The sequence below is a fragment of the Pteronotus mesoamericanus genome, unplaced genomic scaffold (assembly GCF_021234165.1).
Source record: "Pteronotus mesoamericanus isolate MK-2021 breed Mesoamerican mustached bat unplaced genomic scaffold, CSHL_Meso_final scaffold_85, whole genome shotgun sequence".
NCBI classification, from domain to species: domain Eukaryota; kingdom Metazoa; phylum Chordata; class Mammalia; order Chiroptera; family Mormoopidae; genus Pteronotus; species Pteronotus mesoamericanus.
In genome coordinates this window covers 27,558,780-27,585,243 of record NW_026555329.1, presented here as the reverse complement: position 1 = coordinate 27,585,243, position 26,464 = coordinate 27,558,780, and the positions used below count along the sequence as shown (strand labels likewise).

Genomic DNA, 26,464 nt, shown 5'->3' with positions numbered 1-26,464 from the left:
TTGTAGAACAAATGGCTCTATGATGTAATATAAAATTAGAAACATGAACACAAAAGCCACCAAACTCCAAAGGATGGAATGTTTAAACTTTTTTTATCTATCTAAATTCATTAATTTCTCACCAGTCAATATTTACTAATTCACAAACAGTAGCAGATGTCAAAAATTTAAGAAACTATAGAAAGAAAAAATTGTAAAGACAACAAAAAATTGTAAAGAAAGTTCTAACCAATAGCTTTTTATTACGTATTTAAGAAAACATGTTCATTATTTAATCTTCACAGTGAAACTCAGATGATTCCCGTTGACCACTAACATCCGTGGAATGAGACTTATTGTAATTTACCGATGTGTGTTGCCCTGACTTTATTTTTGGCTTCAGGGTTCACATTTACATTTGACATCAGCTTCTCTCTTAGGAGCCACCCAAGATTTTGTTTTTGGTAGGTGCCAGATAGCAGGTCTTTTTCTTGTTAACTCCTTGACCACTGTTATCTTCACAACGTAAACAGGATCCTGTGCAACCCAGCATGTTCATTAACTTGGGGCCCTCACAGTGGAGGGCTATTTTCTCTTTTAGGGCAATAGATGTTTACACGGAAAGAGTCCATTTTAATAAACTGTTTCAACAAAAATGTTATAAAAGGCACACCATATTTTCAAAAGCTCTTCTAAGAAATACAGTTTTATTTCTAATGTTATTTTCAGAAGTAATTTTAAATTGAATTTCATTAAGGATCTACAAAGAATGCCACAACTCAAATTTACTGTTAAAAATCAAAGACATTCCGCAAATCTGGAGAACTATTATTTTAGATCAACTAACTCTTTTGGTGGGCAAGGGGAATTGAACATAAACGAAAACTTCACACTTTTTTTTTTTTAATTTCCATACAGAAAAGTAAGGGCACATGAGAAAACTCTTCCAGTTTTCTCAAATTTAATTGAGGAAAAATTGAAAAGTAACATTTATAAAGAGAAAGCACCTGGACAGTAAAAGATCCAGGCTTTCATCTACTGTGGCGATTTGTGTGGCCATAAGCTCTGAGAATGCAGTAACGAGGGGCAACCCCAGGCGCCCCAAGTTCAGTGCTATCCTGCAGGGCAAGGTGAGTCCTAGTCTTAATTTTTTTGAATTTTTTTCCATTGTGTAAGGAAAAGAAAAATAAAGAAGTTATTTGCAAAGAATTTTCCAGGAGAAGCGATGATGTATTATAAAATAAGACCTATGTCAAAGCCTACTCAGTTTCATCACCTCTTCTCTGGGAACACGGGAGGGAGTCTTACCTTGAATACTTGCAACTCCTCCAGTACAACCTCTTCCATGTTCCACTTCTCCTTTGAAATGCTGACAACTTTTAGGACTGTTCCAATGTCTGAAAAAATACATTACCCATTATCCTATTTCTCTCTCAAGTTCAGTTGTAAGCAATTGTTAGAAGTCTTCGCATGACACCCTAATTTTTCTTTAAATGCTTTTCAAGACATTAGATTAAATAAGGTGCAAAAGGAATGAAGTTTAATGTATATAATGCTCCCTTTCTTAAATATTATAGTTTTTATCTCATAAAGTACATATTTATAAAGAAAATATTAAAAGAGACATGCTTGGAGTATATCCCTAACAAAGGAATATACATCTCATTTAAATATTGGTTGGAAAGATAACAAAAGTGGAATAATATTTTTAAACAATTTAAAAAGTTAAATAAAAGTAAAAATACCCCTCAATGTAAGAAATGTTTATTAAGTAATTATTATGTTCAATTCACCACAAAAGGAAATGCTATATATATTTAATAATATTAACAAATAAAAGAAATCATTAAAATTATATACATGGAGAGAACTGTAGCTCATCTAACAAGTTTATTTTACATACGGAAATATTACTAGTGGGCTATAAACTAAAGTTTTGTTTAAAATTATTTAGTTAAATTGAAGACTATAAATAGGTTAATAATAGAACCCAAAAATTGACATTTTGAAAAGATGACTTAAGTACAGGATCTTACATTGCAGTCCCACAATGTGGCAACTATCACAGAAAAACAACCTAAAGAATATTTTAGCCCTGGCTGGTGTGGCTCAGTGGATTGAACACCAGCCTGCAAACTAAAGGGTCCTGGTTCGATTCCCAGTCCGGGTACATGCCTGGGCTGCAGGTCAGGTGCCCAGTGGGGGCATGTGAGAGGCAACCGCACATTGATGTTTCACTCCCTCTCTTTCTCCCTTCCTTCCCCTCTCTAAAAATAAATAAATAAAATCTTAAAAAGTTTGTTTGATAAACAAAAAGAATCCCATTTCAAATTAATTTATACAAAATAGATGCTTTTAAAGTTCTAAGCACTGGGGTTGGAGTATATCTGTACACATGGCAATAATACTGTTTGCACAAAATAGTCTTGATTATTCATCTCTATTTCAGATGATTCTGGGATCTTTAAAAGTATTAAATATAATTTTTCCAAATGTCATAATTGAAAATCTTAGTATCTTCATAATTTAATCAGTAAAAAGTTAGGTAGTACCACCTAGTGGCAGAATGGCATTTATGACAGTGAAACATTCAAACCTAGGAATGAGCTTTAGGTAGGTAGTAGAAATTAATGGGCAAACATTAAAATAAGTGACAACCTAATTATTTCAAGTTTTGACGTTTCAGCAGTGATCTCTAGAACTGGGAACATCACTTCTTTTCCTTTGCCTTGGTAGTGCCATTTGCAACATAATCATGTTGGACCTACTTCCTTGAAAGCGCTTCGAGTCTGTTACGCACACGCTTCATAATAAGTCTGACTTCTGTAGAACTAATATACTTTTAGGATAAAATTATTCTAAAGTTGTTCCGCACTCCTAAAAACCTAATCCAATAAAAATGTTCATTTCTTGAAAACCCATTAATTTCTATTGTTGTACAATGCTTGGCCCATTAAATTACATACTAAGATGCAGTGCTTTTGTGTTAATGATGCATGTTTTATTTCCTGCCATTAGAATTCACATGGCATTATTAGATAATACTTTTCTTATTTTTGAGACATGCTTAATAAGCAATAATTATCTCTGGAAAAATATTATTTTCATCATTTTATAACTATTGAGTTGGCATAGTAAATATAAATAAATAAAACAAGCTCTAATAATGAAAGTGACAATCTACAAATTCCAGAATAAAAAATTAATCAAGAAGTTTCTTCTTAAAGAGCTTTACAAAGCAATGCTTAACTATTTTGAAAAACCATTTTAAGTCATCTTCAGTCACTGATTCTCAAAACTGGGTGAAAGGATATTTTCTTTGGGTAGGGCTTATCAAATATTTCTGCAGGGAAAGGGAAATGTGAAGTTTGAAAATAAAGAAACAGGGCCTTGTCCTACTTGTTTAATTTTAGTCCATAGTCATTCAACAAATATGTATTGAGCACCTAATCTATAGCAGACACACTGTAGTCATAATATACAAATATATTTTGAATTCTCAAATAAACACTAAAGGAGGTTAGGCGTCATTTATGATTGTCAATTAAAAGCACATGCTATGCAATTTTAAGAAATACTAACTAACGAGTGACCACCTGAAAAGAGGTGCATCTCTCTTGGTCTGGATAATCCCCCAGCAAGGTAATCTCAAAAATCTCTACGTACTTAAATCTCAGGAAAATAAATGATGAGAAAAACAAGCAGGTGTGGGTGTGAAGGGGGGTATGGGGTAATTTCCCTAAGATGAACACAACAACAATAAAATACTGACTACGTATTAGCTAATAATTAATCATTTTGTTTTAGACCAATAAATATTTTTTAAGTTTTGGGGGTTTTTTGCATGTAATAATGAATGGTTTGGAAGGAAAGCACAATTTTGTTCTAGGGTACCTGTTCCAAGAAACATTACATCATACTGGCCATCTTCTGCAATGACGTGATCCACTACAATCTGTGTCAGTCTGTAATCCACATTGATTCGCTTGAATGTTGGTCCTCCCACAACTGGATATACAGACTTATACATCACAGGGTGCCGCCTGATGAAACTGATGACATCATCTGGAAAATCTCGGGTGGATTTGATCAGTGGGTCATAGGTTTTGCTTGGACACTGAAAAGAAATCAGGGGAACACTGTTCATGCTCCTCAGAAATTTCCACTTTATTCTAATAAAAAAGCTTATCATCGATTATATTTATTAAAGAAATTGTGATCAAGATCAATGTGGAATCACTTGTACTTGCAAATAAATGCAGTTTACCTCAGATATATCTAAATCCAATCCTCTTTCTCAAAGCTATTATAAATTACATTTACTTAACAGTATTTTCTAAAGATCCCATAACAAGCTGTTTCTATGAGATTTTTATTTCTTATAAAAATAAGTGAAATTTGAGTTGAAATAATTATAAAGTAATCTGTAAACTTGGGAATATGAGAAACCATTATTTTCCATTTCTTTTAATTAATTTAAATTTCCATTTTAAATTGAAACCTAATTATAATTGGTGTGAAAATTACACAGTGAACAACTCAACAGCTCTTCCCCTAAAAAGCTGGAACTTTTTCACTTCTGCCTAAAATTTCCTGTGTGCCTTTAGTGTCCACCCATTCAATAGTTAGCATACCCTGCCCCCTGGTGGAAAAGTAAAAAATTCATACTAATGCAAATTAAATGATTTGATGTCTTTATCCAAAGAATATGAATAGATAACTACTTTATAATTATTTTCCTTAAGTATATATCTCCACTTCTATATTCTAAATATATTTATGATTTCAGTATATTGTAATTTAGTAAGTTATTGCAGAATAACTGCAATATGTTTGAATTCTTAATGGGCTTAAAACATTCTTTTGGAACGGAAAACTTTAGCTATGTGATGCAGGCATAGGGAAGAAAACTGAGACATTGAGAAAAGCTTTTAAGAATGTGCTGCATTTTCCATATTTTAGTTTCCTGACAAGTTGGGGATACTTTCCACTGAACTAAACCATTTATACTAGGCATTAATTAGAATCCTATCAAAACTCCGAAATGTATAGCACCTCTTAGTCAAAATATTCAATAGGGTCATTGTAAGGGAACTAAAGATACTGAGAGAGCTTTAAGGTCACACTATATGCCCCTGACCTAGTTTTATACTAATGGCTCGTTAAATTAGAAAAATATCAGAAAAGTTTGTGCAAAAAAAAACCTGTTAATGATTTTTAAAATTAATTTGGAAATATCTTTAGATTTCACAAAAACATTTTTAAATAACAACTTTTATATCTAGTCTTAATAAACTGATCTTTTCTTGCCGTCTATTTGTCCCAGGTCTCAACCAAAGAGGTTAGAAACATCCTAGAGTACTAGTCATTTGGTAATTACTTAGCGTGTTCTTAACTGGATGGGTGTTGTTTTAAAGATCTAAGTTCATGTCTGCACTCATTGCTCCTAGTGCTTAGCCTTCAGCCAAGTGAAATCTGTCAACTCCATAATGGAAGGAACCCCATATTAAATAGATTAAGCTGCAACTCAAAATACATATGAGGCCCAAATGATTCAATATGAAGCCCTTGATCAATTAGAGGCTACATGTTTGAGGCTCAGTTAAAGGCAATTTGGCTTACAGCTTATAATGCCTACGGTAAAATGTGGTTGGTCTATCATTAAAATCAAAGCAAAAGCAAGATTTTTGCCTGCATTGTATTTTCGAAGCAGCCCTCCAACTTAAGAAAATAAACATCTTTCCACTTCACAGCTGTAGTTATGCAGTAGCCAAAATTCCTAAAGAAATAATATGATGATGTTGAAGTCACAGTGTTTGGTTTCAAATTTTCAAATAATTGGAAATTTTAATTTGAGCAAGTATAGATGATTGAAGCTATGAACATTGAGCAAAAAAGCAAATTTTCCTCATTGCTTACCACTGATGAAAAGGTTTAAATGTAATAAAATCTAAGAAAAAAAGAAAAACCTGGTTTCCATTGACTATTATAAAATGATCTTTGAAAATGTATGTTTTTTTATGGCAGCTTTTCCTCAGGGCATGCTGCCAGTGTTTGCATAAGATCTTTTTCCTCTAGGTTGCTATGCGTGATCTCTCAGGTCCAAGGCTCCACTCTGCTTTCACAAATGAAAGTGATTTGGTAGAGTTGCTCCCTGAGGTTCAAGATAGTACAGTTTGAACCTAATATTGTTATTGTAGTACATGAAAAACCAGAGGAATTTTTCCTTTGATATTATATAGCTATGGAGACACAGATCTAAAAATAACTTGAGATGCCAAGCGGAGAATGCAGGTAAGAGTAAAACAGGGAAGAAAAATTCCGAAAAGGAAAAGAGGAAGTGTGAAAAATGCTACATCTAAAGCAAATGAGCATATTCAACTACTTTCTTTTAGAAAATCCTATGAAGTCTTCCTACTGCAGCTTTACATCCCAGGTATTAAAAGTCTAGTAGATTTTCCTCTGTATGTATGCACTTTTAATTTCTATGATTTACCATGGTTCATCTGAATATACTGTAGAGGTCCATTTATCTCTGCCTCCAGCTGTCTAACATTTGCCCAACTTCCACTAATTTAGCTCCTGTGACTATAGGAAACAAATCTAGGAGCTTAGCTGTGTCTCCACCTACTGTTTTGAACACTCTGAGATAGATTAAAATTTGAGGGGGGCCAAAAGAAAGCAATGAACATTACTTTAAAATGTCATTACTTTGCTGGAAATAATACCGGCAAAAGAGAAAAGAGACCTGTCTAGACAAACCCTGAGATGAAAGGGTAAATCCAACAGCAACAAGCCCTCTTCAGGGCCTATCTCTCATGGCTGGCGGCCACAGCTGGCTAGGTGTGATCATGTTATGCTTGGCAGATTTGCGTGTTTGTAGAGGGCCTTTAATAGTGCAGTGGGAAGCAATGGATAAGGGGAGAAAAATGGTTTTTATCCAATGAGAGAACTTTGTCCCTTGGCCAGGCACCAGGCAGCTGTTAAAAGGCCCCCGCCCCACAATGCCTCAGGCTATTCTCTGCAGGTTGCAGTGTCCTTTTAAGCAAAGCAGAGGGATGACTAATTCGAGGGAAGAACTGGCTTTCATTTCTGGCATACTGGGTAAAATAAAGAAAATGCAAAAAAAAAAAAAAAAAGTCTGATTCTGATTTATGAAGTAAAAAAAAAAATGCAGATTTAATAAGGACCCAGCTTATTGATCTTCAAGAATTCGTTTTTAACAGCTATGGACAAGGAAAGACCCTATATTCAATATCAGACATGGAAAGGCCAGGGGTACAAATACAGAGGTAAATTTTTCTCTCTTTTTTTAAGGTTCCCTTTCCTTTAGAGGAATTTCTATATCAGGAAAAGGAAAACACTGTTTAACATAGTAAGTAGTGTAGGATTTGGAGAACCTCATTATAAAAGTGAATGCTGTCTGTATGGAAAAGAAAGTTAAAATCAATTGCCTCTCATCTCTTTCAAGAAACACAGCCTCCACAGAGCTAAAAAGAAATGAGTGATGTTCTCTCATTTTTCCTCTTCCAAGTCATCAGTTTCAGGAACTTGGAATTAGGAGGCCCAGATTCTAGTCCTGCTCTGATTCTTCCTTTTAGAATTAAAAAACAAACAAACAATTTATAAAAACAAAAACAAAAACCCTAAGAGGGACAGAATTAAAGATATCCTCAGTAATTTAGAGAAGCAATGACAAAGTAATAATTTGTCATCCAATAAGTGGAAGGCTGTGCAGTGAACAAATGCTGAGGAGAAAATAAAATTATGAATTTTTACATGATAGGCATCTATGAGCCAGTGATACATAAAATGAGATTTCCTTAGATCCCACAAACTAGGAAAGTCTTACTTAAAACAGAACAAAACAAATAACAATAGCCATATTTCTCAGGTGCGTAAATGAGAAGATAGCATGAGATGCTGTGAGAGAATCCTTCCACATTTTTCTGCTCCTGTTGGTAAGACTACCACAGTCTAACACTCCACAAATCGAAATGAAGTTTAGGATACTGTTTTCAAATTACCAACTTTTCTTCGATCAGGCACATCTAAGTTTGTAAGTCAACATTTGAACATCTCTTATCTATAATACAATCAAGAAAATCCTTATATAATGAGGCCAGCCTAGGTTATAGCCCAGACCTAATTTAGGAGACTAATGAAGATTTAAATTTCTGAGAATCACCTGCTCTCTTAAGAATATGTCATCGTGCAAAAGCCAAATATTTTAGTTGGGTTGGAAGAGAAAGCAGGATACCAAATAAGTTTTGGAACTTGTGGATTCCATGGTCATTCCAAACCCCTGCTGTTTCCAGGGTAAGGTGGAATTTGTCAGCAATCATTCTGGTTCTAGGCTAAGCACCATTACAGATACCCAGTCTGCTAGATATATTGAGTTGCTGACATTGCATGTCATTATTCTATGATGCAATCCTTCCAAGATTTGCTTTGTGGAAGCAAAATCATAAAGCAGTTTTAATTAAGGCAGCGATGATTTGACATATTAAAGCAAAAAAATGCCTTTCTAGAACATGTGGCTATCCCAGGGCCCAGAGCTGGTCTATAGTAACATATAAGGTATGATGTACTTTTCAGTGGACCTGGAATCGAAAGAACTTAGTGACTTTTCAATGTCCTTTATAGCGTTAGGAAGTCTAATAGTTTGGTGGGAAATACATGAGGACTAATACACATATCAGCATCCACATCGTGAGTTTGGGAGATTTTTATCTCATAGCAGAGGGACAATAAGGACCCTACTGTACAGGGAGGAAACTGTTTTGCCTTCGCCTTTGATTTTCTGTAGTGAAAAACACATGTGAGTTGTACATGGTGGGGCTTCTTATTTAGTGAAGATTTGAAATGTTATGTAGAGGAAGATATTTCACTATTTTATATTAGGTGGTAGTTGAAAAAATCATTTTATGATTGTTTTTGTAGTGGGCCAGTTTAATTAAGTAGCTTATTGAATTGCATATAAATATTAATTCTGAAAAAGTATTTGTAAGTTGTCAAAATATCTGAATTCCTAAAAAGTATATGGAGAGGGGAAATGTTTATACAGAGATTGAGATTTAACAATTCTTAAATTTTTACAGGACATCTTGATATTTTTTCTTCTTCTTTTCTTATGAAAAGACAGTTTTTCTGGGTTTAATCAGTGGGGATTACAATTTGTTTATCATTCACCAATGTACAAAAAATAAAATCAATTAAATTAAGTTACAAAGTTAAAAGATGGTACTTACAACTATTTCATTTTGCTCCCTACCAAAAATGAAGCCTTATGAAATTCATGTGTTTTGATCTTTAAAAATAAAGTTTAAAAAAAAATGCTCTGGCTGGTGTGGCTCAGTGGATTGATCAAGGGCTTGTGGCCAGTTCGATTCCCAGTCAGGGCATACGCCTGGGTTGCAGGCCAGATCCCCAGTAGGGGGCGATCAAGAGGCAACCACACATTGATTCTCTCCCACTCTTTCTCCCTCACTTCCCCTCTCTAAAAATAAATAAATAAATAAAAATCTTTTAAATAAATAAATAATGTTAAAAAGCTTGACTGTAAAAGCAGTAACTATGGGGAAGTAAATAGAATTTGTTATTTTTACAAAATTAGAGTCTTATAGTTTGTCGAAAAAATGGCAAAATATCCATGAGTGGTGAAACATACATTTCTTAAATATTTGAACTTCAAAAACTGGTATTTTCTACATTTTGGCTATTGTGAATAATGTGAATATTGTGAATATTTGTTCAAGGAACAAAAGAGTGCTAATCTCTCTTCAGATCCTGATTTCAATTCTTTTGAATAAATACCCAGAAGTAGATTGCTGAATCAGATAGGTTTATTCCTAATTTTCTGAGGGAACTTGACACTGAATGTAGAAATAATTAAATGTTCATTGATACATGACTGGTTTTAAAAAATGTGGCATATATACAATGGTATATTATTCAGCATTAAAAAGGAAGAAGCTTCTGCAGTATGCAACAACAGAGATGAACCTGGGGCACTAAAGTCAGCCACAGAAGGACAAATATTGCATGACCCCTCCTATATGGTATCTAAAGTAGTCAAATTCATGGAAGCAAAGAATAGAATTGTGATTTTTTTCTCAGGATCTAGGGAAAGTATAAAATAGACAGCATATCTCTTATGAAAATTAAGTATCAAAAAAGAAATTTTCTGCAGAAAATTTAAAATTTTCCCCAGATTATCAGTTTCCTGGCATCTTGTTATTTTTGGCATGATCTCAGTTTGATTTCCGCATCTGACCTGTACCCCTCACGGTATGGCACATTATCCCATATTTCATTTCACTTGGTGTTTCTTACATCAAGACCTGCAGTTAATTAAAGATCTACAGAGTTCATCTGAACAAAATATAGTTTGTTCAGACATGCTATTTGGACACCAGAGGGCAGAGGGATCCCTTGAAGTGAAGGGATTCTGTGAAAGTATCCTGTGCATCCTCAAGTTTCCAGGCTTATTAATGAATACTGTAGGGTAGTGATACCATTGCAAAGCTAGGAGTTTAGCATTGACTTGTCACAGGAAGTACATAACAATGTCAAAACTGAAAAATTAAAGTAGCTAGGGCACACTGAACGTTGTAGTATTTACCTGAATGATAATGTCAACAGAAGGCATTCCTCGGAGAAGAAGCTAAAACTCAACTTTAACAACGTGGATGTAGAAAATGCAAAAGCAAAGGAGGTTTGTAATAACTTATTTTTAATGAAAAAAAATTTTACCTTGAATGGGAAGTGGGTTCAGCAAAGAGTCTGATATTTCACAGAAAGCAAATTATTCAGCAATGTTTTTAGTAAAGTCCGATGTATTCCACCAAATTATAATAAAAGGAATGACAAGTGCAAAACGGCTTCAAAACTTCATTATTATTTGTGCAGAGAACAGATCAATCACTGGGGAAACAATGTAAGGCTGTTTTGGTTGTTTGCTTTTATCATTTTGAAGGTAGAATGGTATGGAGGTTAATAGTATTTATTTGTAGTTATGTAGATCTAAGTTTAATCACAGTTCATCACTTCATAAGCTGCTTGAGACCATGAACGTGAAGTTTACCGTCACTGGACTTTTTCTTTTGCATAAGAGATCTACATTATTATGTTGCTGAAAAGATGTACTGAGATAATGTGCAAGTCCTAATCTCTGTGTCTGGATCATGAGGCATGTTCAGTAATGGTTTTGACTAAAATTTCTGAACTGGAGTTTTGTAGAAAATAGAAAGGTTCATAACTTCACTTCCACAAAAATGACCAAAATTAGGCTGCTTAAAAACATGTAGAAGATTGTGTAGAAATAAATGCAGTTAATTTTAGCTAGGGCATGCAGTGGTATATCAATCAGGTGAGTTTAGGGAATAGGTGAATATTAGAGAATATTGAAGAAGAAAGGAGAGAAGACTGGTCAGGAAACTCCAACGTTCCTTCTTCATTCTGATGTTTGGCAATAAAATATTGGGAAACTTATTTAATTATTCTGGGCATCAGTTCCCTCCTCGATAAACGGAAGGTGACTTATGTGGTCTCTGCCATCCATTCCAGTTCTTGGATTCTCAAAATTTTACAAGTGTATTTAATTGATACACTGGGAAATAAAATTTCACTGATTTTATGAAAGCAGAATTATTTAAAATGGTAAAGTTACTTTATAAAAAGAATATTTGTGTAACAGATTTTCACATCACATATATGATGTTTCTAACTTTAACATCAGCCTTCCAAATATAAAATGTCATATTTCCATATTTCTATATGGAAATAAAGAGCTTTTTTTTAATTTAAATAGGTAAGGTAATGAAGCCAAAAGTTTACACATGTATTTATGATATTAGAAATTTTCAAATTTGGTCATAGTGATTTTTTTAAAGATTTTATTTATTTATTTTTAGAGACAGGAGAACAGAGGGAGAAAAAGAGGGAGAGAAACATCAATGTGTGGTTGCATCTCACACACCCCCTGCTGGAGCCTGGCCTGAAACCCAGGCACGTGCCCTGACTGGGAATAGAACCAGCGACCCTTCGGTTTGCAGGCCGGCACTCAATCCACTCAGCCACACCAGCCCGGGTTCATGGTGATTTCAAAAAGAATATAAAAATAACTAGTTACTTAGAAAAAAAATCGAAACCCTTGGCTGCTACAGCTTTCTAGATATTCCCACGAACCTTTCAGGAGAAGGGGTCATCACTATTCATACACAGAACCAGTTAGAAGAAAATGGCCCCAAAAATATAATTTTAAAACACCTCAGTATTTTTGTTTTATATAAATAATTTCTTTAAACTGCCTTATATGGTTACTCCCCATCTAAAAACCCGCATAGATATAGTCTAAATTGAGTTCAGAATATCAAGAAACCTCTCCCTTCTTTTAACTAAAACTATAAAGCAAAGTAAATAACCTCTGAGAGTAACTAGCATATTTTTTTTTAATCTAAGTTTCATAAAAAAGGACAGAATCATCCTGGCCTTTGAGGCCCAGTTGGTTGGAGAGTCAATCTGTAAACAGAAAGGTCATGGGTTTGGTTTCCAGTTAGGGCACATGCCTGGTTGCAGATTTGGTCCTGGATGGGGGACATACAAGCAACCAAGAGATGTTTCTCTCTCACATTGATGTTTTTTTCCCTCTCCCTCTCCCTCCTTTCTCTTCTAAGTATGTCCTCAGGTGAGGGAAAATTAAAAAGGACGTAACCTAGCTGAGTAAACACTGGTCTGCTGTTTTCCTAAGGAAGCCTGTTTCTCTGTCTCCATCGCCAACAGTGGCCTGGGAATGGGCTATGGATAAAATATTATTTACAAGTCATAATTCTCAAAGCTCAGCTTCAGATGCAAATATATTTATACAATTTAAAAAAGCATAGGAATTCAATGAGAAATATTGATATTTAGAAAGGATAAAGGGATAACTATTAAATGGAACTTCCTTAAGCCTGATAATGATAATATTTTTATTCTTCTAAATTGCTAAAAAGAAAAAAAAAGTTAAGTATTTCTTTGGTAGTATGGATACCACCTACGTAATTCCCTAGGTAATTCTGAACTCGTCAGAAAAATACCTACAGTGTGAACACTTTATATTTTGAGTAGTCAGCAGACAGACCAGTCTGTTTGTCACAATATGATGCTTCTGTTCTCATTGATGCAAAACTCTCCTCACTGACATGTAGGTTTTATTATGGGGAAGGTCACATTCACATTCCAGGGCAGCGGCTGTGTCTGCATGAGGAGAGTGGCATGACGTGTGAGCCGTCTCTACGTTTCCTGTGGCATCGCAGCTGTTTCAGGCCTCAGCAGGGAAGCGGCGACAGCAGCCACCTCTGCCGCAGCTCCAGCCCACACTATAACGGGAACCTAACATAACCTGGGTGATCATTTTAATAATTTCAATTTCTTAGTATCATAAGAATCAACTGCTGTATGTGGGTATGCAAATAACTTTCTGAAATCAATGTGAATGCTTTCAGTCCCCAATTCTTTATCCTGTAACATCTAGATAATTAAAAATGCTTTTTTAAATGGCCTGAATAGTCAGTCTTTATTATCTAAACAAACTCATGTAGAAACAGCTCAGAATGTGATAGTCTATGATACTTAACCCTAGATTTCTAGTATAATAAAACTTCCCTACCTAGAGCTCCCCCTAAATTTTAATCCTCCTTAACGCCCATATATATATGTAAAATTAGATATGTATATATAAAATACATTCATTATATTATGTTTGTGTGTTGTGTCATGCATATTTAGTAAAATATCTTCCATGGCAAAGGAAAATAAATATATTTTAGCATCAAAAGTTTTTAATATAGCATCTTGATACAAAGACTATGAGCACGGACTCCGCCGCCTCAGTTTCTGGGTTTACAGCTCAGCTGCACCCTCACTCGCTTTGTGACCATAGACAGGTTACTGCAACTATTTGTGCCCAAGACCCCTCATCTGTAAAATTGCATTAATTATAATGGAACTTACTTTATAGAGTCATTATGAAAACTAAGTTAGGATTTGCAAAACGTACAGAAGACTACCTACCCCCTATGTTTAAATATAAAAATAAGACAAGCAAGTACAGCTTCAGGGTACAAAGACAATCAAAGAAATCATGAATATCATATTATTTACAAAAAAAAAATTCCACAAAAATTGTGATTACCTTATAATCAACCCAGAAACATCTCAGAAACATTTATATTGAGGGATTATGAAGGGGAAGTAGACATAGTTGTAAAGTGTGTTTTCCAAATTTAATTAGGTTATATAACAGGAAGATGAAAAGAGCATTCAGAAAGCCTGCCTAACAGCTGTTTGCCCTTTAGGAATGAACGTATGAAAAAGCAAAATTCTGTATAATTAGACAGGTTAAGTCAATAATTTTTCTCAGTGATTTTAATGATTATTTTAGACCTCTTGGTAGAAATATTCATACTGAGTCGTAAATAAAAAAAGGTATTTTTTTCTTTATATAAGTTTTAGTATTTAATATTCAATATATATTGAATTTGAACAATATAATATTGGTTCAATAACAATCCTACAATATTTTATTAAAAACTTAAACTATTTTAATCACATCAACAAAACAAAATGGAAGTCTTTCATTTATAATCCACATACTGATTTTAAACTGAAGTTTTTTTAAAATGGATTCATAAACTCTAAAACATATTTCTTGTTTCATTTGTGTTTTAAAGATGATTTATATTTAAATGAGATTTTGGACCCAGTATTCTTTAGGACCTATCGGGGTGCCCAACCTTTTGGCGTCAGTGGGCCACACTGGAAGAAGATGAGTTGTCTTGGGCCACACATTAAATATACTGAAACACGTAATCACAAAAATATCTCATAATGGTTTAAGTAAATTTATGATCTTGTGTTGGTCCGTGTTCATAGCCATTCTGGGCTTCATGTAGGCTGTGGGCTGTGGGTTAGACATCCCAGTTTTAGGTCTCTTCTCCATTTAAAGTGTGCATATTATGCCAAGGTACAGCATAATAATAATAAAAAAAAGATAAATGCATACCAAGAAAGAAGATAATTTAAATGAATCTTTATTATTAATGTAGTCTTTTAAAAGTGCAAGCCGGGACTCTAGCTATATATATGGCTGTATGTGGGGAATACATACTTATTTGGCATTTCATTCTTATTTAGAATGTTTGTCATTCCAAATACTAAATCATTTTGATGATTCTGTAGACTTATTGAGGATAAAAACTATATTCTCAGCATAGTCTGCACTTTGCAATAGTCCATTGTTTGCTGTAATGATATAAAAAATGTTAAGCTCCAGTGAAAGATAAAAATGTTCAAACATCACTGTAAATAAATAATAGTTTTGTTTTTTTTTTTTAAACTGCAGTACTGTTGCTGTGGTGAAGAATGTAGTTTATTACAGTAGATTTAGAAAGAGAATATGGGCTTAAGAAAATTATTTGATCATTCAGCTGGATACATACAGTGCCAGGTCGGGGATAAGGAATTCTTCCATCATACTGCACCCAGCGATGGTCTGCGCTTTCCTTATGAGCATATGGGCCATTAAAAACTGCTCTGATGTCAGCCATGCTATACACACAAACAGCAGAGCCTTTGAAGATCGAGCTGGAAGAGAGCAACATAATTCAATCCTTCACTGGTTCATTTATTGGACACTTGCTGAGCACAAATATGATAGGTGCTGCAGAAAAAAAAAATTGTGGGCATGTTCTCCAGGAGCTTATAGCCAAGAGATCCTGAATAGAATGTATTAACAGTTACATTACAGGTAATTACAATAAGCTAAGCAGCACACAAATTGGTACCCAATACTGGGCTGTCTGGTAAGTTTGAGGGAGTGGGTGGTATCTAAATTGATGGATAAATAAGAATTTCCTAGAAAAACTGGAGGATGAAAAGAAATATGTAGAAAAGACGTATTTACCCACAGGCTCTTGAATTTTATTTTAAGTCATTATAATATAATGCCTCTAAAGAACTTATAAAATAAAAAGGTACAACACCAACTTTTTTAACAAAAGTAATAATTTAGACAAGTAATTAATAATTATGTGCCTGTTTTCTTAAAGTGAGTGAATGATCATAAATACTGGCTATTAATTTCTTCATATAGTTTTTAGTAGTTTAAAAATGTTGAAACAATCTTGTTTGCTCTTTCTTGAATTTGAGTTTACTTATGTTACCTATCTGATGCTTAAAATTAATGATAATTACACAGGATTGAAGCACATATAATTAAGAGGCAGAAAAGCTCCATGGAAATTCAACAAAGTTTTGCCAACTAATGATGAAAACTGTTAACATGGCTATCAGATATTCCACTTTTGTTTTATTTCTGGAAGTTAAAATACATTTTCTCCGAGTCTAAAACTTTCAATAATTTCTGTTCTTAAAAACAAGGTCACCCTTTATGATCTAAGGGACATATCATCACAGTGTTACACAAATGAGCTAAAGATTATCTTAGCAGGAGTAACTTACTCATTAATATTCTTGGAATGACATTAATTGGTAACATTGGGAGCTGACAGTAAACAGCCATCTGGGAGAAAACTAGCTGCTAAGAAGGGAGGTGATGTTCCCATAAAAATCCCATGACCTGCCTATGATTTTTTAAAGGATGATGCATCATGCTTAATGACATCGCTATTACTGCAGATTAATTACATGTTCTCATTAGACAAAGGCTGTGACATGCATCCCAACATTACCTCAGTCTTCAGGGCAGCATTAAAAATAAGGTAATAAAGTGCACCAGGAAGAAGGAGCTGACTTGTAACTTCACACTCTGGGTGGGCAGGAACTTGGTAGAAGAAAAAGAGAACTATCTTGGGGCTACATCTTCCTGGCAAGTATCTATGCCTTGTGTGTGGAACACACAGTGACTTCAAAGGCAGTTCTGTGAATGGACAGAGGCCAGGAGACTAGGGCTGAGATACTTAACTTGAGTAACTACAGGCACTTGCTCCTCCTGCACCTTGTAGTTCAGACATAAATTAGCAGAAAAATGGAGCCAAAAATAGCAGCTTCTTAGGTTATCTTCTTTATTTTCATGTTTAAATGTTCACATGTTCTCTCTTATAATGAACCAACTAGCATTATGTTTTCTAATATATTATAAGCCAACAGTGCATTTGAGTTTATACGTAAGTATAATGTATATATAAATGAGGGTAATGTCACAGAAATGAAATTATAATTTGCTTCTAAAAACATTTTAATAATTCAATCAAAAGGAGGCAGTAAGTCCATTTCTCTAATACCAATAACAATACCACCGATTTCTCCAATACTAATATTAATATACATTGATAAAGATTGATAACACAGCTGGGAAAAAAGTGCAAAGTATTTCAAAGGTTGCACTGTATGAAGTAATATATAACAGGGATAAAGGTGGACTTTGAACATGGTCCGATGTAAGTTACTGAATTAAATAAAATTAATATTAAATAAAATTAAATCATATCCATATATTCTGTAAGAAAGCTCCATAAATGCAAGGAAAACTTTTAAAGAAGTCACTGAGATTCAATGATAAGTACAGAACAGTATTATGCATAAAGAAGAAAATGATATAGGGGTAAAATTGAGGAAAACACCTTTAGTTCTAGTCCCAGTTTTACTACTAACTGGTTTCTCCTTTTATGGCAAGTATACAAACTTCCTTTGCCTATATTAGCAGAGCAGTGGTGATATAGTAATAATAGTGGCCAAAGTCCCATCTTCATAGGATAATGAGGGAGCACAAATAAAATAGCATGTGATGACATTTTAAAAGTAGAGGGTGTCCCATCTCCTAGATTACAGTTTAGCCAAAGACTGAGACACATATTTCTTTAGTGCTACCTCTATGTCATGCAACTTGATAAATTTATTATGATAAGTATATGCATATGCGTTTGTACCCAGTAATCTTAGCCTGAGAAGTTAGCTCACAGATATACCTGCTCATACAGGAAGTGGCATAGGTATAAGGTTAGTCATTGAGGCATTATGTGTGCCAGAAAGAACTGGAAACAATGGAAATGTCTTTGTACAGGTGACTGTTGAAATAAATCATGGCAACTGATACAGGGGATAATTGGCTGGTATAAGAAGAACAAAGGGATATATTATGTATTGATATTAGAAGATTGCTAAGAAACAATAGGTGAAAAAGAAAAATGAAAAATCATGTATTTTTCCCATAAAAGGAAGAGACAAAAGAACATATAACTGTATTTTCTTACTTATATATAACAATTCTCTAGAAGAATTACAAGCATTTTTTAAACTTACCTGGTTGTAGTAAAAACTCCATATACTACAGGGTTTCTTTCGTCTCTTGTGGGGAGTAAGTAAATATCTTCTGTTAATGGGAAAAATAATGATTCACTGTAGTTTTATTTTTTTGGTTTACATGTTTGCTTTTTTAAATTTAATAATTCAATATTTCTGAGATTCTAAACAGTCTATAAAATGAAGATAACAGTGAAAGTCATTACGTTACTACCAAATAAATTAGGGGTAAAAGACTGGTTTTCTTATTAGCTATGTGACAGGGAGTTGGACATTTAACTTCTTAGGTGTTTACTTCAATCACCTATAAATGGGACAGTTTGCTCGATAACCTCCATGACTATTTCCAGTTAGGGGAATGTGATTTCACATAGAATAGAAATTAAAAACATAAGTACTTTTTATCCACCAGTGTAAAAATGTAATTCTGTCAACTTACTAGTAATTCAGTTACTGATCTGGTAAAAGTATGACAATAGCTATGTAAATTAAGTACTTGTACACTGTTACTTGTGTAATTGTTCATCATTGACACTAAAATGTGTGTAAATATTTTAAAAGATTATTCAAGATGTCAGCGTGCTTATAGTCAGCATTAGAGATCATCCATGTGGACCGAATACATATTTTAACACTATAAAATACAATATGATGAAATCATCAATGATACAATCATTTTTACATTGCCAACAAAGACAAGTTCAGGAAGCTATATGAAATTGATGAAGTTCCTCTAGAATTAGCTTTGAGATGAGTAAAGATGGGAATAAAGGAAAGAAACTGTATTATGATTCTCTGAGTATTTATTTTTATGAGCAAGTTGAAGGCATAGACTTCACCAGATCTCCTGAGTTCTCCAGCAGGGGGCATCCACAGAATAAGGAAGCCAAGGTCTTGCTACCCTTACACAGTCAGAGCTCCTTCCAAAGTAAAAGGCTACGTGAAAAAGGGATGGGCATTTTAGTCTCAGAGCAAGTATCTTTCTGTCTCTTGCTGTAGTTTTGTTTCCCTCTTAACTTTGAGGATGCTGACAAAGAGAAGAATTGCTTCTTTACAGTGGGCACTAGACCTAGAGCACCTCCATGCTCTTAACATGTGCAAGTTGAGTGAGAACCACTCCTATTAGTTTTACTGGGGTATATAATCAAGCATTTGGGGCTAAAATAAAATAAATGCTGTTCTAATTAGGCAGTAAGACTTTTTTTTTTTAAGAAAAATAAAACCTGTGACTTACGAAGTTCATCAAAATGAGTATCTGCCCCATCACTTCCGGGAATTGAGCAAATCAATCTGGCCTTAAGAAAAGTCGTCCATTTGTTTATCAGGCTGCGTTGTCCTCCTACATCATTCTGAAAAAAAAAAAAGGAAATAAAGATACAGGCTTACCTTCAGGATCTATCATCAAGTTATACTGGTGGCGATTACAGGAAGTATCTTATTAATATCATTGCTCACAAAGACAGAGGGCCTATATATTCTAGTCTTTGAACTTTAAAATGAAAGAAAGGCAGCCTTGTCCCTCAACACTAAATGCTTTTCTTATGGCTAAATGAACGCTATGTAAGCAGCATGCCTCTATTGATTAAGTACACGTAAGGCTACAAGTCGTAAATAAGGCAGGCTTGGAATCAACTCCCATCTCGGCCAATTCTTGCTCAATGACCTACAGAAAGCTACTTACTTCTCCAATTCTCTGTTTTCTCATAGATAAAATATGACTAATGCTTTGAAATGTGATTATTTTGAGACGAAATGAAAAATATGTGTGAAGTGTTTAGCATACTGAACTTGTATAACCACTGGCACTGACTTGTGTATTTTGCATATGATTTAGGTTACTATTTGCATTCTTAGAAATATGCCTTGGTGTTGACTTAAAAAGTTTCCCAAATTTAGTGCCCTACTAATTAAACTCCAAGGCAACATAAACATATATAATAACATACATATAACAGCAATTTTGTTTTTCCATATTTTATTTTACTCTGAATTATTTCATTAAAACTGTCTTTAGATATTTAGTAAACCATAAGTATTTGAATCAATTAAGTGAATAAACAGGGTTATTATGTATCCTACATGCCATTGAATTGGCTCCAACTCCTGGAGACCCTGCGAATGAGTGATGACCACAAAGCCCTGTCCTCAGCAACCCTGCTCAGCTCCTGCAGACTCATGTCTCTGGTTTCTTTCATGAAGTCAATCCATCTCACATTTGCTCTTCTTCTTTTCCTGCTGCCTTCTATTTCCCCCAGTATCACTGTCTTTACCAAACAACCCTGTCTTCTCATGATGAACCCAAAGTAGGACAACTTCAAGTTTGCTACTTTTGCCTCCAGTGATGTTTCAGACTTAATTTGCTCTAGGACCCACATATTTGTCTTTCTGGCAGTCCTAGCTATCTATAGAATTCCGCTTCAACACCATACTTCAAATGAATTATATTTTTCCTATCAGCCTTCTTCATCCAACTTTTGCATCTATACATAGTAACTGGGATAACAAGGGTGTGGATGCTCTTAGCCTTGGCCTCTATTGACACACCTTTTTTCTTAATCTTTCCTAATTCTTCCATTGCTGTCCTTCCAAGTCTCAGTCTTCACTTGATTTCTTGGCTACAGTCTCCATTTAAATTGATGACTGACCAAGGTAAACAAAACTTAACAATTTCAATTTCTTCATTGCCTATGTTGACGTTGTGTGTTTCTTCTGTAGTTGGATTTTTGTTTCCTTCATGTTCAAATGAAGTCCTGCTTTGGCACTTTCTTCTTTCACTTTTGTCATAAGTCATTTCAAATCATTGCTACCTTCTGTCCAGTAAGACGGTGTGCTCTGTATATCTGTAGTTATTGATATTTCTTCCAAGTGTCATTCCTCCTTCCTCTGAGTATAGCTCAGTTTCTCTTACATGTTCCCCATACAGAATAAACAAATACAGAGATAAAATGGATGCTTGTCTGACACCTTTGCCTATAAGAAATCTATTCAGTCTTTCCACATTCTGTCCTGACAGTGGTTTCCTGTCTACAATACAGGTTATATGTCAGGATGATTAAAAGCTGAGGCACATCCATTCCTTTTAGAGCAACCCATAGACTTTTCATTTTTGATGCAGTCAAAGCTTTTACTGTAGTCTATAAAACATAGACTAACCTTCTGCAATCCTTTAGAGCACTCTAGTATAAAAAAAAAATGCTGCAATTAGAGTGCCCCTTCCTTTTCTGAATCCAGCTTAAACACCTGGCATTTCCTAGAAGGTAAGAGGCCTTTATTGCACCACGTTCAGCATCACTTTACTTGAACATTTCTAGTCTGCAGGCCATTGTTTTGTTTTCCATGTTTCTTGACATGTTCTTGTTAGGATTTTGACACATTCAGTCTCTGTGGCTTGAAATAATTATATCGTACTCCATCTAACTCTGGTGATTTATTCCTTCCCAATATTTTCAGGGCAGCTTTCACTTCCTTTTCAAGAATAACAGGTTCTTTCTCATAGGAATCTTCTTCACAGGTACCTGTCATCCTTTTATCTCTTCTGTATAGATTTTCAGTAGACTGTTTCCACCTTCCCTTTGTTTTCCTCAGGCAGATAATGTGCTTCCCTGTGGGCTAAGCTTAGCATGCCTAGTTCAGGTCTGAATTTCTCTTTCATTTCTTGAATCTTCTGGTAGAGATCTCTTATTTTTCATTTTTTGTTGCTTTCTTCTATTTCCTTACATTGATTATTGTAGTAGTTCTCTATCTCTATGTGATAGTCGCTGAAAAACTGTGTTCAGAATTATAAGCCTGCATTTGTCACTTTTCACTATTGAATCTTGCCTATTTTTAATAATTTTTATAGCTTCTTCTGTCATTCAACCCAACATGGTTACACTATTAAATAATTTATTATAAAAGACATATTTTTATTTTTAATTTAATATGTCCCTATGAACATTAATGTGATTTTTTGTTTGACTCAACTAAATCTGCTATGCTTATAATAAATAAAATAAGACTGTTTAAAAATTAATTTCAGGGCCACTATTTCTATTAATGTACTTAAATATAAACTCTACAAAAAGTTTTATCCTTCATGTTGCCGTGGCTGGTGTGGCTCAGTGGATTCAGCACCAGCCTGTGAACCAAAGGGTCGCCGGTTTGATTCACAGTCAGGGCACATGCCTGGGCTGCGGGCCAGGTCCCTAGTGTCGGGTGTGTGAGAGGTAACCACACATTGATGTTTCTCCCCCTCTCTTTCTCCCTCCCTTACCATCTATCTAAAAATAAAATAAAATAAAATCTTTTTTTAAAAAATTTTATCCTTCATGTAATTTTTGTTCTGTAAATTTAATAAACAGTTCACTGTCAAATTCCAAGTCTGAATGTTTAGTAACTGCTTTCCCAGGCCTTCTTTTATCTCTGAAAATTAAATTAAGTTAGAAAAAATCATTTAAGTGACCACTTCAAACAAGAGAATTGAAAGTCATATAAATCGTTGCTATTCTTGAAGAAAGAGGAAAAAGGAAAAAGATCCTTTTAAGTATTAACATGGGCATTATGGACATCCAATTTTTAAGAAGATATAATGCAAGCAACAGAGCTAATTTCAGAAAGCTCTTAGATTCAGGGGAGAGCTAGGAAGGCAATTAAGGTCCTTGAGACCAGAGACCCTAGCTATCTTAATAGCTTTACTGCCTAAGAGCAGGGCTACACCATGACACCTACAGTTAATCACATTTTACATCTCCATCTGCTAAATAACAGAATTATTTTCAGTAATAGCTCTGTTTAATTATTACTTAATAATTATATTTATTAATAATTATTTTATTGAATTATCCTTTAGGTTTAAAACAATTTTAAAAGAATAATTTTGAAATTTAAAGACATCTAAGTTAAATAAAATATTTCATTTATGAACTAAAATTTTCACTTAACAAACAAGATATCACACCTCACAGTTTGCACTATGTGTCACAGTTTTAAATTTTAAATGATTTCAAGTCATTATGAACTTACTTTTAGAACATGTGTGTAGCTGAGCTCATGTGTGTGGGAAGCTGACTATACATATATGTGTACATACATAATGGAAACACATGGTAACCACAACAATTACTTAGAACTTGGACAAACAGAAGACATTTCTGGCAGCTGTATTTTGGCACTGCTACTGTTTAGAATTGCTGACACATGGTGATAATAAAAAGCAAAACATTTAGTTGAATTTCTAATAGTTTTTAATACTCATCAGAAAATGCACTCCCTTATTCCTTTAACCCAACATCTACTCCAGATATGCCACTAAGGCCCTGCCTGCCAGGATTTAATAAACACATGTTTAATAATTAGTGACTAACTAAAAATGCAAGATAAAACTGATTTTTAAAAGTCTTTAGAAAAGTATAGAAAAAAACTATAGACAAATGCCCAAGAATTTGAGTCTCCTCTGTATTTTCTTTGTAGTGGAAAATTGTGGACAGGCTTCATTGAAGAGTTAGATTTAATACTGTCTTTAAAATTATAGGTAGGTTCAGACATGCAAAGACCAGCTCAGGAAATATTCTAAGTGTTGGAAACTAGTGAGGGAAGACAATAAGTGGAATAATTCAGAGCAAATATGAAGAACCAGGACCAATTTGGTTTAGATAAAAAATGGGATAAACTAAAATAGTGGAGAAAAATATTATAAAAGTAAATTGGGGTAAGATCAAGGAACGTTTTACTACCAGGCAAAGCATCTTTATGTTATTTAGTACACACTAAAAAATTACTAAAATATTTGGTAATTGGCAAAAACTGAAGCAAAAGTTTTCTCTTAAGAAAGTAAACATATAACATATTTCTATGTTATAGAAAAGAACCTTCTAGGAACACGTGTATAATTGCTCTTAAAATTATATTTTGCATATGATGTTTCTATTAATTATTGTTGCTCAATAATAAAAATAACCTGTGTGTCAGCTAGCTATTGGATGATGTCCTATGTCTGCAGATGTGAAGCCAATTTCATCTAGATATGTTTTTTATTGTTAATGTTAATCTCCTCAGATGGTTTAATAAACATATACTCAGATATTAATGAGAATGAGGAAATATTTATGCTTCCTCCTAATGTAATAACAAATCGTGTATTAATGTATAGCAGTATTCTAGTGAGAAAATATTATCTAGAATTATTCAAAAGGAAAGACTTTTTGAACAAATTTAAAAATACAAGGTAAGTTATCTCTTTATCTTTCACATGACCCTTGATTTATAATTTTTCAAATTCACACACCTACCCTTTATGTATTTTTTTTGGTAGAGTCCTAGTTGTACTAAGAAGAGCTCCAGATAAAACTTTTTATTTTAATGTATTCTTCTTACATAATTAGATATTTATTAAATTTTAATTGCCTAATTGTATATTTTGAGAGAAGAGCAATACCAAAAATAGTGTTGACTCAATATATGTAAAGAAATATATCAACTATTATGAATATAATGCCAGGAAATGTGTTTGGTTTACTACTTTACCCCTAGCATGGAGAAGTTGTTCCAATTATCTTGCTAAGTGAATAAATAAGTAGACTGAATATTTGCTTGATGATAGTCCTTTAAAAGATGTATACATCACTACTTCATCATAAAAAGTAGCAGTCACATTCTCCTTGTAACATTTTATTAAATGAAAGTGACAAAGAATGTCCATTTTCAAACATTGTCCCTCTTTCTAACTAATTATCACCCACATTTAAAACAAACCATGAAAAAAAATTCTAACAATTCTACCAGCTCCAAATTTGTTGGACAGAAAGGGATTTATGTCGTACTCTCATTTTTGTTTCACCTGACAAATGGAAATTGCAATCCTTTGAACAAAAGAATCTTCAAATGTATTTGGCCTACCCAGCTAGCAGCATCCCCTGCCCCCTCAAGGAATAAAAAGATTTTTAAAAATCCAGGTCAAAGATGAAAGCCACCTGCTGTCAGCAAGGAAACAAGTATCGTTTCTGGGATAATAGCCTCAGGAATGGATTATGAGCATTTAATGACTGGATAGTAACTCTTACAGACATCCAGAAGCTTGACCTGGATGGCAAAGTTCAATTCGCAAGGAGTTGTATTTCTCCTGCGGGGAAGTGTCAGCTGGCTGACTGTTGACCAGCTCTCAGTCCCTGGATTTGTTTGCAAATCCACAAAATCCCCTCTGAGAACTTTAAGTCCAGAAGAGGGCTGAAAGGGACTTAACCACTTTTGTATTAAAGTGTCACCTCCTTGCTTATTTTTGTGAAGTTCTAAAGAACACAACCTCTAGCTAACACAATAGATTGATTATTGAGATGTCAGAATCAGCAGCTTTTAGTCACCCTTCACTCCTATGTGTCTCCACTCTATTTATCACAGCTTCTTTGTGGTCAGATTGGCAAAAGCCTTGACATCCTCTACACAAAGATGTAGATGAAAGTAACAAAGAAATTAAATGTAAACAAGCCTGGCCACAGGGGTTCAGTCTGGGTGGCGAGAGCAAAGGGTCCCTGTTTTCTTATTCTCCATAGCTTTTTATATGTTTGCGTCTGCAATATCATTTTAAATTTTGAAGTGATTAATATAAAAGAAAAGAAAAACATTAAAAATGAAACACTTTACAATCTTTCAGCAATTTTAAAGTATAGTAGTTCTGAGTCATTTGATTGGGTGATGGCTGCGTGTTATAAAATACTATGATCTTCTCATCATAGTAAGTGCTAATGGGTAGGTCAGTCATGAGGCAGTTTACTGGTGATTCCATTTTCCTTTTACTGTCCCAGCAAATTTGCATCCTTATAAATCTTACCTAGACACATAGAGTAGCTATAAGCTGTCACACATAAACTTTTATTGAGTGTGTCTTTTGACCCTTGGGTCACTACGCTGGCTTCCTCTGTTAAACATGGTTTTATCTACGTATACCATCCTCTTCGAGGATCTCTCAAAACTTTATAAATATTGTCATTTTCACCTGTATATTGGGAAACAGAAGCTTGTGAAAAATGTAATGACTATCAGCTACTCCGCTCTTAAATCCTGAAGAATTTATAAATCAATGAAATCTCCAAGACATTTGTGAAAGTTATATTCTAGTAAGATATGAATGTGCATTCAGAAATGTGTAACCTCACTGCTGACTTTAAGTTGGAGGGCACCAGGCTTTTCAAATCAATAAACAATGGAGAAT

At 34.1% G+C, this 26,464-nt stretch overlaps 1 protein-coding gene across 2 annotated transcripts in view; it reads right to left on the bottom strand.

Moving 5' to 3' along the window:
* Window positions 1–26,464, bottom strand: part of SEMA3D (semaphorin 3D) — a 196,191-nt gene that overhangs the window by 22,246 nt on the left and 147,481 nt on the right. For both annotated transcript variants that reach the window (XM_054564632.1, XM_054564633.1), the window contains exons 9-13: window positions 19,517–19,631; window positions 18,283–18,352; window positions 15,462–15,606; window positions 3,874–4,096; window positions 1,288–1,376 (exon numbers count right to left, since the gene is read on the bottom strand). In XM_054564632.1, coding sequence (XP_054420607.1) covers window positions 1,288–1,376; window positions 3,874–4,096; window positions 15,462–15,606; window positions 18,283–18,352; window positions 19,517–19,631 — 642 coding nt within the window. The remainder of the gene's footprint in view (window positions 1–1,287; window positions 1,377–3,873; window positions 4,097–15,461; window positions 15,607–18,282; window positions 18,353–19,516; window positions 19,632–26,464) is intronic.